Source organism: Balaenoptera borealis (genome assembly GCF_965194805.1).
Source record: "Balaenoptera borealis genome assembly, chromosome: 1".
Classification (NCBI taxonomy): domain Eukaryota; kingdom Metazoa; phylum Chordata; class Mammalia; order Artiodactyla; family Balaenopteridae; genus Balaenoptera; species Balaenoptera borealis.
The window spans coordinates 59,046,553-59,061,158 of record NC_138860.1 but is presented as its reverse complement, the minus strand read 5'-3'; the positions used below and the strand labels follow the sequence as shown (position 1 = coordinate 59,061,158).

The window sequence follows — 14,606 nt, the reverse complement described above, 5'->3', positions numbered from 1 at the left end:
TTAATAGTTTGCATCTGCTAACCCCAAACTCCCAGTTCACCCTCCCTCAGTCCACCCCCCACTCCCCTCCCCATTGGCAACCACAAGTCTGTCCTCTATGTCTGTGAGTCTGTTTCATATCATGTTTATTCTTTAACATACGAAGTTTCGAGTTTAAAATCGATTCCCTGGAAAAATTAGAAGACAGCATTGTCAGTGTTTTCTTTTTTGTAGTTTATAGGGTTGGTTCAGTTGTTAGAATTTTTTTTTTTAATGTATGTTCTATTTTATTTATTTTCTGTATACTCTATTTATTTATTTATTTATTTATTTTTGGCTGCCTTGGGTCTTTGTTGCTGCACGCAGGCTTTCTCTAGTTGTGGCGAGCGGGGGCTACTCTTCATTGCGGTGCCCAGGCTTCTCATTGCGGTGGCTTCTCTTGTTGCAGAGAATGGGCTCTAGGTGCGCGGGCTTCAGTAGTTGTGGTGCGCGGGCTCAGTAGTTGTGGCTCACGGGCTTAGTTGCTCCGCGGCATGTGGCATCTGCCTGGACCAGGGCTTGATCCCGTGTCCCGTGCATCAGCAGGCGGATTCTTAACCACTACGCAACCAGGGAAGCCCGGAAACGTGGAGTCTTAACCACTGGACTGCCAGGGAAGTCCCAGTTGTTAGAATTTTTAAAGCATCTGTTCAGTGGCTTGATAGTTAATTTTAGTATAATTTCTACATTGGGTATGTTGCAGGTGTGTGGCTTAGTTTTAATTTTTTCATTTTAAAATAGAAAATAATAATTCAAGATCCCATTAATTCCTGTTGTCTTTTTATTTTGTTTTAAGAATAAAATAGTTACTAAGAAAGTTGATGTTATTGATCTTTAGTTGCAGCTCGACATGGATTACAGAGTCTTGGAAAAGTTGGTATTTCACGGCGTATGCCTCCACCTGCTAACCTCCCAAGTCTCAAAGCGGAAAACAAAGGCAACGATCCTAATGTGAACATCGTACCTAAAGATGGCACAGGATGGGCATCAAAACAAGAGCAACACGAAGAAGAAAAGTGAGTCAAAGTCTATTAAAGAATGAAATCATTCCCCTTTCTTTGTGGGAACTTATGTTTGAGTTCCTTACGTTCTAGGTGTTGTGCTATGCCCTTTAAAGTGTTTTATATAGTCAACTTTTGTGTAATTTTTCCTATGTGTGGGTTTAGTGGCAGTATTTTTATGTGTCAGGGTAGAACAGTTGACAGAATTGCTAATCACAGTTTTCCTTGTATCATACACTGTCGGGCTCCCTCCTATCCCATCCTCACCACATCAGGCATTCTCTTTCTAAAATGATTTAAGAGTTGATTCTGTTAACTACTTTTCATGAAGCTAAGAGTTTCTGTCTGCCTGATTCATTGAAACTATACCTGATGCACATCATAGGTGCTCAAGTAATATTATTTGAATAAATAAAGAATTCACAAGAAAGCTGGCGTGGAATTAGTAATATCCTGCTTAATCATCATTCATTCAATAAATATTTAGCATTCTGTGTCACGGATTATTCAGGGCTCTTGGTTTATTAAATGACTAAGCTAAGTAGTGGTAGTTTTTAAAAATAAGACAAGAACGTGAGTACTTAGTGCTTTTTGCCTATATCTGTTACTAAATTTCTTTATTCTGGTTTGGGGAGCTTTATACAATAAATACAACTGCTTGGGTGAAGTTTACTAAAGACTTATTGTTCTCTACTTCTTAGTTGTTATAGAATTATTTTATAGTAGCAAGTCAGTTTTAGGTCTAAGTATACCAGAAATATATTGCATTTCTTAAGCCTGTTAACTACCTTTTTCATTTTTAAGCCTTAACTCATTACAAGAATTGAATAAAACTGTAGACCCTTTTAAAACACCTTTTACTCATGGGGATGCATCAGGCAAGTTGCTGTTACCTCTTTTGATTAACAGTAATATGTACAGTGGTGAAACTGTTGACTGCCAAATGGAGAGCTTGCTTAGCCTTAGCCCCTGGTTAATCCCACCAATCCAGGCTGTATGTATGACTATAATGTTATTTCTAATTATAAATGTTCACTTCTTCAAAACAAATTTTTGGTAGCTATGTTCAATAATGAGTGCTTCTTTTTTTTCTTTCTTTCTTTCTCTTCTTTCCTTCCTTCCTTCCTTCCTCCCCTCCTCCCTCCCTCCCTCCCTCCCTTCCTCCCTTCCTCCCCTCTTTTCTTTCCAAAATTAAAAACAAAGCTGTCATCTCCTTGGGTTATTCATGGGTAGAAATGAAAGGGGACAAAAATAGCTGTACTTCATTTAAAGGAATGTTGGAGAGGGAAAACATGGTGGGGTGCATCTGAGTAAATGTGTAGCCAAAATAATTTGTATACAAATTCAGCGTAAATGCAATATTTATTTTATTTAAACATATAATATCTGAAATAATGGATTCATATTTTTTTTAAGAGCACCAGAAGTTCCACCAGCACAACCAAAACCTGGGGTTGCAGCTCCCCCAGAAGTAGCCCCTGCTCCCAAATCATGGGCCAGTAACAAGCAAGGTGGGCAAGGAGATGGTAAGTGGACATTAGCTGGGGAAACTGGTTAGGCTTGATAGTTACTGAACAGCCATGCAGGAGGTAAGGGGTGAATTGTGGTGTTTTGGCAGGGGTAGAGAACACTGTCAAAAGATATTATCAGGCCCTGAAAAAAAGGGTCTTGTAAAAATTCTCTTGGGCTAGTTAAGTTTCAGTGTTAAGAGCCATGTATGAGCCAATAATAGGGATTAAAGAAGGAATCTTTAAGGTACCTTGTGCCCCACATTACTCTGTCTTTACCCTACATGACCAGACAAAATCTTATGCCTTCAGCTCTGAGACATAAAAGTATCCAGACGTTATGTTGATTGCTAGAAACCATATTATTTTCCATCTGTGCCCCTAAACCTCTTCTGTTTCAAACATGCTGTTCACGATTTCCATGGTAGAGAAGACCTAGAGAGTAGCCATAAAGCACAGTAGCTGTAATACTTCCCTCCCTGCTAGGAATGATTGGAATCCCCAACAAAACTTAATTTTCCCACTTGCAAAACATGTCTATAAAACATTGTATGGAAAAACCCATCTGGGCCCTCAAGCTAATAAAATCAGCTCTTTTAAATTTATGGAAGTATAAAAATAAATAGGCGGGCAGGTAGGTAGATAGGTGAATGAGTGAATAGTGAGGTGCAATCAGTATCTCCGCAATAAATTAAAATGAAGCATTTTAGTCTCACCGTGATACTTGTAGTGTTGATTCATAAATTCTATTTTAGCAATATTATTTGAACTGATTCTTAGAGCTATTTATTAGTAAAGGAATTTTACTTATATTGAAAATGAAAGGAGTCGTAATAAAAGAGAAACAGAAGTGAAATTCTCCTTACTTGCCTCATTATCTTTAATGAGTCACTGGAACAATGTCTGGCGATTCCTTTCTTAGATTTTTATTTCCTCATGGCTGTTCATTAACTTTCCAAGGGATTCTAATTCTAGATAAATTTAAAAGTTTTATGGATACGAACAGTCACCACTGAAATGCGGAATAAATTATCAAAAAAAGACAGAGAGCTCTATCCTGGGAGGGTTTTTGAATTATCTTCAGTATAAAAGTTACATGTAATTTTTTTAAAAAAAAATCCATAGGAATCCAGGTGAATAGTCATTTTCAGCAAGAATTTCCCAGCCTGCAGGCAGCTGGGGATCAAGAAAAAAAAGAAAAAGAATCAACTGATGACAGCTATGGACCTGGACCCAGTTTACGCCCACCAAGTAAGAATACTTTCTATTTAATAAAAATACAGAATGAGATTATATTTGTGTTTTATCTTGTGATATAACCTCCTGTCTGCTATTGCTCTATGTATGATGACTCACCTAGTTTGAAAAGGCAGATAGTAACTGTAGTTGCTTGTCACTCAAGTATGGTTTTTACATGAACAGCATCAGTTTAACTTGAGAACTTGTTGGAAGTATATGTCTTGGGCCTCACACCCAACTTACTAAATCAAAAGTCAGCATTTTAACAAGATGCCTAGGTGACTTGTTTGCACATCAATATTTGGTCATTTTTACAATAGTAAAATTTTTTAGCACACCTTCCCAATATGCAAATATTTGTTTATAATTTATATCCATTCATTTGCTTTCTATTAATATTCTGAACTCAAACCTAGGAACCAATCAATTTGGATAGTAAGAGATACTTGTATTATGTACATTATAAAGCAGAAACTAAAAATAGAAATATAAAATCTTTGAGAGATTTTAAAACATCTTATTAATTATATTGGATTCAGTGTTGTTACCAAATATCTCAAAGAAACCTGTACCATGTACAGGGTAGTTCCTATTTACAGTAATGGTTACAAATTCATGTTTTTGATAACCTAATACATTTTCTATCTCTTTGGCTCATTTCTTGCCAGGTCTGGGTAAATCACCTTTTTTAATTTTTATTTTTAATTACTGTAATGCGGTTGATGAGTTTGTATTAGGAATAGATGTGTCAGCTCCACTGTTCTCTTGTTTAGTTTCTTTTCACCAGTTACCTGTTGCTGTGTAACAAATTTGGCAACTTAAAAAGACAAACTGAACTGGGCTTACCATTTCACACAGTATCTGAGGGTCAGGAATCTGGGAGCCACTTAGCTGGGGGTTCTAGCTCAGGTTTTGTTGGTTCTCTGTCAACAGAATTGCAGTGAAACTGTCATCTGATGCTGACTTGACTAGGGCTGCTGTTTTAAGCTCTCTTACGGTGGCTCATTTGTATGTGGGCGGCTCACAACAGATTTCCTCAGAAAAAATAAGGAGGGACAGACAGACATCTCTCACCCAAGATGGAACCCCTAGGCTTTCATAGCCTGTTCTCAGAGAAGACAGCCAACACTTCTGCCTTATTCTACAAGTTACACAGACCAGTCCTGGTACACTGCTGAGAGGGGACTACACAGGGTGTGAATAGCAGGAGGTAGAGACCATTCGAACCAAACAGGGTTTCCTTGTAACATCATTTATCTCTTTTATTTGGTTAAGTGTAGTTGAGTCAGGTAATGCAGTCACTGAATCTGCTCACTTGGGCACATGTAACTAGCAATAGTAGACTGAAAACAAATGAGAGCGTGCATCACTGTCAATCCTTCTGGGTTATGGAACTCTCTCCCCCCTTCTTCAGGACACCTCAGGTATAACAGTGATTTTAATCTCTGTATCAAAAATTGGTGAAGCTTAATAGGGAAGTTCTAATATTTTCTTCCCTGACCCCAGTATTTGCTTTTGGTGGTACCCTCTGAGGCAGGGGTCCCCAACCCTTGGGCCGCAGATCGGTACCAGTCCACAGCGTGTTAGGAACCAGGCCGCACAGCAGGAGGTAAGTGGCCGGCGAGCGAGGAAGCTTCATCTGCCGCTCCCCATCACTCGCATTACCACCCAAACCATTACCCCCCCTCCCCCCGTTCGTGGAAAAATTGTCTTCCATGAAACCGGTCCTTGGTGGCAAAAAGGTTGGGGACCGCTGCTCTGAGGTACATCGTCTCTGCTTTGGAAGCCACTGCTCTTGACTACCTAAACACCTTCAAAGTCTAAATTTCTAGTACAGCCTAGGTTAGACTTTCACTATTCCTTCACTATGCTTACTTGCTTAACTTCTCTTGAAGTGTGCCTAGTTTGGTTTCACTCTGTTCCATTTTCAGATTTTTTTCTTATTTTCTCTCTCTCTTCATACCAGATGTTGCTTGTTGGAGAGATGGTGGTAAATCTGCTAGTTCACCTTTAACATCTGACCAAGATGAAAAGTCTGGCCAGGATGAAAGCACAGCTGGAACATCAGAACAAAATGATATCCTCAAAGTGGTGGAAAAGAGGATAGCTTGTGGTCCTCCACAGGCTAAACTGAATGGACAACAGCCTGCCCTTGCTTCCCAATACAGAGCTATGATGCCTTCTTACGTGAGTATTGTTGAGTCAGCAAGTGGTTAAATAAGAGGTTTTTGATCTGGATTCCAAGGAAAGAATTGGAATAGGAAAAAGTTGAGGTCTTTATTTTCATTAACGTCTAACTAAAAATTAAAATTTTCTTTGATTATGAATTTAGGAATCAAATCGCAGAAAGTATCAGCAGTACCCATGTTTTATCCTTAGGGATCATAGGTATTTTCATATCACATTACATTGTTTTTAGGTATTGCAAATATTGTTTATACTCAGCATTACTTCAAAATAGTTATTAGTGTTATTTAATGAAGCACATACATTACTGTATCACAAATTTGTTTTTTAAATATTGTGGTAACAGAATTTTAGTATAATTGTTTCCTTAGTAATACTGTGTTTTTAATTATGCATTTAAAAACATTTCTGTGAGAAGAGGTCCATAAGATTTATCAGACTGCCAGAGGGGTTGTTCATGGCACAAGAAAAGGTTAATACCTGCTTCAGTTATAAAGTTTTTATTAGTATACCTTGAATTTTTTTTAAAAACTTTTTATAATGGAATATTTTTAACATTCAAAAAAGAAATGATAAAAGAAAGCGTGAACTTTCTTCCTCCCATAACTACCATACATCTTCAACGGTTATCGATTTGTGGTCCATCTTTTTCACCTATTTCTCACCACCTGGCGTTACTAATATCCTAGATACATCATCTCATCCATATATATTTTAGGTTATATTTTAAAAGATAAAGACTAGGGGAAAATCCACAGTGCCATTACCACACCTAAAAAGAAATTCTTTTTTATTTATTTTATTTTATTTTTTTTGGCTGCATGGGGTCTTTGTTGCTGCATGCGGGCTTTCTCTAGTTGTGGTGAGCGGGAGCTACTCTTTGTTGAGGTGCATGGGCTTCTCATTGCAGTGGCTTCTCTTATTGCGGAGCACGAGCTCTAGGTGTGCGGACTTCAGTAGTTGCGGCATGTGAACTCAGTAGTTGTGGCTTGCAGGCTCTAGAGCGCAGGCTCAGTAATTGTGGCACACAGGCTTAATTGCTCCACGGCATGTGGGATCTTCTTGGACCAGGGATCAAACCTGTGTCCCCTGCATTGGCAGGTGGATTCTTAACCACTGCACCACCAGGGAAGTCCCTGAAAATACTTTTTAAAATACCAAGTCAATATTCTAGTTTCCCTGATTATCTCATAATTAGGATCCAGATAACATCTATTCTTGAGATGGTTTATATTTTTCTTAGTAATCTTGTTATCTGTGGGTACCTCTTTTCCTTTATCTCTTGTTTTCTTTGGAGCATATCTATTACAATTTATTTGTTTTCCTGTAGAGTTTCTCATAGTCTGTATTTTGCAGATTCCATCTTTGTAGTTTCATTTAATATATACTTCTGAGGGGACTTCCCTGGCGGTCCAGTGGTTAAGACTCCACACTCGCAATACAGGCACGGGTTCGATCCCTGGTCAGGGAACTAAGATCCTGCATGCCACACGATGCGGGCAAAAAAAAAAAGAAAGAAAAAAGAAAAGAAACGAAACTTAATAGTGGTTGCTTCTTGGGCAGGGGAAATTTAAAAAATAAACAAATATATATATATACACGCACACACATATATATACTTTTGACCCCCATATTTTCTATAAATTAGTAGTTAGATTTGGTGCCCTCATTCATTCATTTGCTCTCAGTCTACTGTGAAATTATGTGGCAAGTTACATGTGCTCAAGTAAATAAATTTACATTTTTTGAGAAAACCGTTAATCTCAAAGGAAAGAACAATCTAGTTCATACATTTATTTTTCTTATGACTTAACTCCTAAGTTGTCAAGGTCCAACCATATTTTCTATTTTTTCTTTGTATCATTATTACTTAACCATTCTAAGGTAGAGGGAAATAAATTATTAAATACAATTACTTGTTAAATATTTTCTTTAAAAGTTGGGGTGTATGATAAAACAGTCTTATATGCTAACCTGACCTTGAATAATGATTTGCATCCAAATACTTGTCTCCTAAGATTTTTCAAATTGTGCTTTCAAGGACCCCTGCCTGAATTTCCGGGCGTAGGGGTGGAATGGGATAAGGGGGAAGGTAAGAGGGGAGACCAAGTGAGCTTTGTTCCCAATTTCATCAATGAATTTATTCAAATAAAATGTTTCACTAAACAAAAACATTTAAAACACCATTACTATGTGTTGAGAACTTATAGTTGTTTCTGCAATTTTTTTTTTTTTTTTACTTTATTTTTCTGGCTGTGTTGGGTCTTCATTGCTGCGCGCGGGCTTTCTCTAGTTGCACGAGCAGGGACTACTCTTCGTTGCAGTGCGCAGGCTTCTCATTGCGGTGGCTTCTCGTTGCGGAGCACAGGCTCTAGGCACGCGGGCTTCAGTAGTTATGGCACGTGGGCCCTAGAGCGCATGGGCTTCAGTAGTTGCGGTGTGCAGGCTCAGTAGTTGCGGTGTACGGGCTCTAGGAGACGCAGGCTTCAGTAGTTGTGGCTCGCAGGCTCTAGAGTGCAGGCTCAGTAGTTGTGGTGCATGGGCTTAGTTGCTCTGTGGCATGTGGGATCTTCCAGGACTAGGAATCAAACCCGTGTCCCCTGCTTGGCAGGCGGATTCTTAACCACTGCACCACCAGGGAAGTCCCTTGTTTCTGCAGTTTTTGTGGCAAATTCCTAAATTTCAAACATTTATTAATACCGCACGAAATTAATATCTATGCCTAAATAATCAACAGAAAGATCTAATGCAACTTAACCGATGAACATTTGCCTCCAATAGTGTATTTGCTAATTTCAGTGTAAAGTGTGATCCAACCGAGAATTCTCGAGTATTCCCCAAACAAAAAGCTTCTCCTGTTGAGTTTCAGCTGTTGCTTATCTTAATTAACTTTTGCTTCAACCCTACTTAGAAATTTCTTCTTTACATAGCACAATCATATAAACATAGCCTTTCTTCTAGTATAAAGCAATTCCCTCATCAGTTTTTTTTAAAGAAAAGCTAAACTATTTCAGGATATAAATTATGTATTTAAGATAATACAATTTCATTTTTTTTTAAACATAATTTAACCTGGATTTAAGCAAATAGTAAATAATCAAGCACTCCTTGACATTTCTTCCATTCCAAATCATAGGATGAATCCCTTGGTGTTATTATTTGTCTTCATAATCTATCTTAGAATTCTCCTAAAGTCAGATTCTCAAAGCCAAGTTCCCGTGGAGAGCATCATCTTTGGGCCTCTGTATATAATTACTATCTGTGTGATGACTCAGAATCCACCTATGCCCTACCCATAGAAAATCTCTCAATTAGCTCCCTACCCACTTCCTCCTTCAGCTCTGTTGGGTTATGGACTATCCTTTTATCTGAACTGAGTTCCTCTTTATCAGCAAATCTGCTTTCAGTTAATCTACTCTTGTATTAGGATGAGGTCTCACATTATATCATTTCTAGTATTGATATTTGAACTTGGTTGAGAAACAGAAGTTTTCTGGGGTGCATGCATGTTGTCGTTTTTACTTTTTCATTTCAGTACACAGTCATTTTTATGTAACTTTGTTAATGGGATAACAGAAGTTCTTAATAAGATGTGTCCTAGTTATTACCTCTATTTGTAATGACTTGGTGGAGGCAGTAGATTTATAAATGGCTTGTTATTGAGGGTGAATGATCATCTATACCAGTAGACAAAATTAGTTATTGACAGTACTGTTTATTTTAATCATTTCTATAAATTATAATTTCAGGCTTAGTCAGGGTGATCTTTTTTTTTTAAATAACTGAGTAGCTAGATTTTATCAATTTTTGTTTCTTTTATACAGATGTTTCAGCAGTATCCAAGGATGGCCTATCCTCCTCTACATGGTCCCATGAGGTTTCCACCTTCTTTAACTGAAACAAACAAGTAAGACTATTAAATGATTAAAGTTTGCAGGGTATATGTATACTTGTTAAGATTTTCTGGAGGTTGAGTGGATTATGGGGATTTATTATTCTGTCCTCAAGGTACATTTGCCATTAACAAGTAATTGGCTAACTTTTGTAAGACAGAACAAAAATACTTTATTCTTCTAAAACTTTAAATCAGTTGACATAAAATTCTGAAAACTGAAAATTGTGGCCCCCAAAATGGATGGCACTTGTTTACTCCTTCTTCCTTCCATGATGTTGATAACCCCCATTCTCTTTTTTTTTTTGCTTAGTGTATTTTGAGATTAGTATTAGTCTTAGCCATATCATCTTTTAACATATATTTGTTTTATTTTAAATGTTTGAAAACTTTGCTATTAAATATCTGCATAAGAAATATAATTATGTATTGTCTTAAATTTCTATGTTAATTTTATAATCTCTTCATACACGTCAGGTGCAAAATATTTTGTATATCACGGTATAGAAAACTAATGTTGAATTGAAATGAACTAAATTCCAATCTTCTAATATTTTCCTAATTTAGTATCCTTTTCTTTCATAACCTGTCACTGGTTAGAGGCCTTCGAGGAAGAGGCCCACCTCCTTCATGGGCCTCTGAGCCTGAACGCCCCTCCATCCTTAGTGCGTCAGAACTGAAGGAGCTTGATAAATTTGATAACCTAGATGCTGAAGCTGATGAAGGTTGGGCAGGTAAGAGGCAAGATTAATTAAGCACTTTTAGTTTTTAGATGCTTTGAAACAGTCAATCTGAGTTCTCCTTAATTTAATAGGTGCTCAGATGGAAGTAGATTATACAGAACAGCTGAATTTCAGTGATGATGATGAGCAGGGAAGTAGTAGTCCTAAAGAAAACAGCAGGTAAGTTGTGATATCTCTTACTAATAATAGTATGAATTTGTTGATGTAACATGAGCCATTTATGCAGAGAGGTTTCATTAATAGGTATTTGTTCCCCACTTATAGAATTTCTACATTCTACTCCAAGGATTTTTACTGAGTGGGAAGGCGATTAATGAGCCAAATTTTAAAAGTACAGATAATCAAGGAATTAAGAGTTTGATGTTTCTAAAGAAAATACCTATTTTTAAAAAGAAGCTATTTAGATGCTTGTCATCTAATTGGAGATATTTTGAGAAACAGTATTCGGGACCATTTAAAACTTGTTACTTACTTGACCTGATCCACATTTATAAAATCGGAGAAAAATTACTTGGGTTACAACAGCTGCTTCAAGTCTTTGATTTTTTAAACTTAGCAAGGAGCAATAAGGTCTTGGAAAATAGGAGCTTTTTCTCCTTTTTTCTGGAATATAGGGGCATCAGAGTCAGGAATATATGGGTTATGTGACATAAAAATTGGGCTCTTAAGATAAACAGGAGTTTGCACGCACATATTGGTATAATTTTTCAGCCATAGTGTTGTAATACACTGCTGTTTCATGATCAGTTGTGAGATTCCTACTAAAATACTGTAGTTTGATTTCTCTTTTTCATTAAATCAGAACAAATTAGAATACATTAATTAATTATCTGGAATATTACTCAGTTGTGTTCAGATGAGAGTTTTGGTTGGGGGTAATAGAAAATGATGGAATCATATTGTGTGTCAAGTGTGAGTGTCCGTATTTGATAAGTACTATATCGTATCTTGTATCTTGTGATAATCTGGCCAAGCCCAGGCCCCATCACATTATAGATATATAGCATATATTTCTTGAATGAATAAATTAGCACTGCTAGGTTACAACACCATCTCATTCCTTGATACATTTTCCCCCTGAAATTGTATGGAAATAATGTCTTTTTTACGTTGAGAAAATGCATTTACTTATGGTACATTCTGTCCACTCTATTTTTTATTTCACCTGGATTTTGATTCTTCAGTGAGGATCAAGGTTCAAAAGCCTCTGAAAACACTGAAAACCGAAAAGAAGCAGATGAAGTTTTCAACACTAAGTCATCTTCTCAGATACCTGCCCATCCATCAGTAGCAAAAGGTCCCTATGGGAAAGGACCTCCACTTAATCAGGTTTGTTGGACTCATGGAGATTCTTGTCACTGCAGACAAGTGACAAGGATGAATTAATCTCATAATCATAGTTAGTTGGAAAAAGACTTAGGAAATGGGAACTACCTATTTTTTCTTAAATAGCTCTAGACCTAAACCATAATTTTATTGCATACTAACAGGAATTATCAATACAGTAGCTAAAATTATCAAGTAGAAACTAAAGTTTCACTCTTCCTTCTTATAGCAGCTTGGGCTGTCAGAGTGGAGGGATAAATTGTTTTTCCAAACTAACATAACTGAAGTGCTTTATAGTTTACTGAATGCTTCGTAAATCCTAGTTAGTATTCATGTGTGAAATTGTATGTTGTCTGAGTAGGGAAATCACACTAGGGAGTAGAGAAATCTATGTAGTCTGAGCCATTTTGAAGAATGTTGTTAAAAAGGGGGAAGTACGTGGGCAACAGATACACTTGATCCTACCTCTAAGATGTAGCAAGAACTGTACTGCAAAGTGAGAATTTAACAGGGCTATCTTCCAGAGAGCCTACTTAAGTAATTCATAGTATACTCAGCATGTATTTGTTGAATTCATACAAAACAGATGGAGGAATCGGTGCCTTCAGGGAGGTAAAAGTAAGTAGCTAACAGTGCCGTGATAGGGTGCACATAGTTCTTAGAAAATTCTATGTAAAACATTTCACAAAAGACTTGATACTTGAAGCAGGAATTAGCCAGTAAACAAAGGGAAGAGGGTGATTCCAAGCAGTGGGAACATGTTCAGGTAGAGAAGTATAGGAAAGCATGGCCTAATCAAGAAGTCCCCAGCAGTTTGACATGGGAGAGGAGTAAGAGAGCTATGTAAGAACTAGTAGTTGTTAAGTTTTGTATGCTGTACAAGAGGTTTGAATTTTATTCTTAAGGCATTGGTTAGCCATTGGAAAATAAATTTGTGAATTCTGGAAAAGAAGGATTTTTAAAGTAATTTTTAAATAAAATCTGTGTTTTGTGTGACTTTTAACTTACTGGCATAATGGGGAATGATAAAAGAACAGAAAAATATAGACCATATCTTGATGTTTTGATTTGCGTACGTGTGTGTGGCACTGATATGAATAATAACAAGTGAATAGTCTATATGTATCTGGTTCCAATGTTTTAGATGTTTCTTTTCCTTATATAAATTTGAAAGGTTTCGTTTGCCATTAGAAAAACAATTGGGCTTATGTAAATAAAAATTTGAAATTAGAGGCATACTTCTTCACAGCCAGATTACCTGGGCTAGAATTCTAGAATTTGTACACTAAGATTCTACTCTTAACAAAGTTAATTGGAGATTGTAACCTTAATTAAAATGGCTGAGTGATTGTATAGAACATAAAGTTATTTTGTAGAGACTGATGTACTTTTATTTAAAAAGAGAAAAGGATAAAGATGTTTTACTTTTTGCAGTCTTTTGGTCTCACTGAAAAACATTGCAGTCAGAAATATTTCAAGTAGATATTTTTTATCTTACTTTGTAAAAATCCTTTTCTTTATAATAGGAACGTGGACCATCTTCACACTTGCCACCACCTCCAAAGTTGCTTGCACAGCAGGTAAATTTTAACTAAATGCTTGTTAATGGTCTGTATGTATTAGTCGCCCTATTTGTTTTAATGGAAACATCCTCTGTGTGTTTCTTATTTATAATGTTTATGAAACAGTTGCTGACTTCACATTGTAGCTCCTGCACGTCTTCCTCTTTAGCCTGTCCCTCTTCCTCCTCAGCTGATGAGCATGCTCCTGATTTTTCCAAGAAAGTAAGAAGCAGTTCTTCTTCCCATTTGAGCGCTCTTCCTGGTCTGACTCTTTTCCTGTTGCCCTTGCTTCTGAGGATGACCCTTCTACTTGTTCTCTGGATCCCATCTTTTATCGGTTACCAGTAATATTCTCTCTCATCTTTAAAAAAAAGTTTTAAACACCAACCCTTCTTCAACTCCCACTACACTCCATTTCCCCACAGCTTCCTACCTATATCTCTGTTCCCCGTCATGGCCAAATTGTTCTAGTGAGCTGTTTACACTTACTGGCTTCACTTTCTCTCTCATTAACCCTCTCCAGTTACGCTTTCATCTCCCCACTATACCTTTGAAACTGTTATTATCAGGGTTAGTAATGACTGTTCCATCTTGCCAAATACAGTTCTCTTGTATTCATTTACTTAATCTCAGCAGCAGTTGACATAGTTAATCTCTTCATCCCTCCATCCTTCTTAAAACTTTTTAAAAACTTGCTTTTGAGACATCATACTGTTTTGTTCTCTTTCTTAAATTTATATTCCTTCTGGACCTCCTGTACTTAAGCCTTTGGGTGTTGGAGGGCTCAGGGCTGTGTTCTCATTTCTTTTTCTAACTATATTCTTTCCCTGGGGGATCATCTGATGGCACTCAGTAAGTATCTCGAGCCCTTAAAGCTCTATCCTGACTTCGAAAGTCTTGTATTCAGCAGTCGGCTCAGCATTTCCACTTGGATCTCTGGTAGATATCTGACAGTTACTAGTGCAAACCATAAAAACCCTCACCCACACTTAGGCAGTTCGGCTACTGTCTTCCCGTCTTCCCTATCTTAGATAATGACATTGCTGAGGTTAAAACATAGAAGTCTCTCTTAAATCTTTCTTCTCTTTTACCTTACATCCAGCCTAATCTATCAGCAAATTGTCACCTCT

At 37.1% G+C, this 14,606-nt stretch overlaps 1 protein-coding gene across 13 annotated transcripts in view; it reads left to right on the top strand.

Annotated features, from left to right (window-relative positions):
• The window catches only part of PRRC2C (proline rich coiled-coil 2C), a 100,054-nt gene that overhangs the window by 31,723 nt on the left and 53,725 nt on the right, over positions 1-14,606 (top strand). For 9 of the 13 annotated variants that reach the window (XM_082343728.1, XM_082343729.1, XM_082343734.1 and 6 more), the window contains exons 3-11: positions 857-1,034; positions 2,436-2,545; positions 3,653-3,778; positions 5,733-5,953; positions 9,778-9,860; positions 10,446-10,579; positions 10,660-10,747; positions 11,773-11,917; positions 13,441-13,494. In XM_082343728.1, coding sequence (XP_082199854.1) covers positions 857-1,034; positions 2,436-2,545; positions 3,653-3,778; positions 5,733-5,953; positions 9,778-9,860; positions 10,446-10,579; positions 10,660-10,747; positions 11,773-11,917; positions 13,441-13,494 — 1,139 coding nt within the window. The remainder of the gene's footprint in view (positions 1-856; positions 1,035-2,435; positions 2,546-3,652; positions 3,779-5,732; positions 5,954-9,777; positions 9,861-10,445; positions 10,580-10,659; positions 10,748-11,772; positions 11,918-13,440; positions 13,495-14,606) is intronic. The other 4 variants (XM_082343733.1, XM_082343730.1, XM_082343725.1 and 1 more) reach the window with 2 other exon arrangements.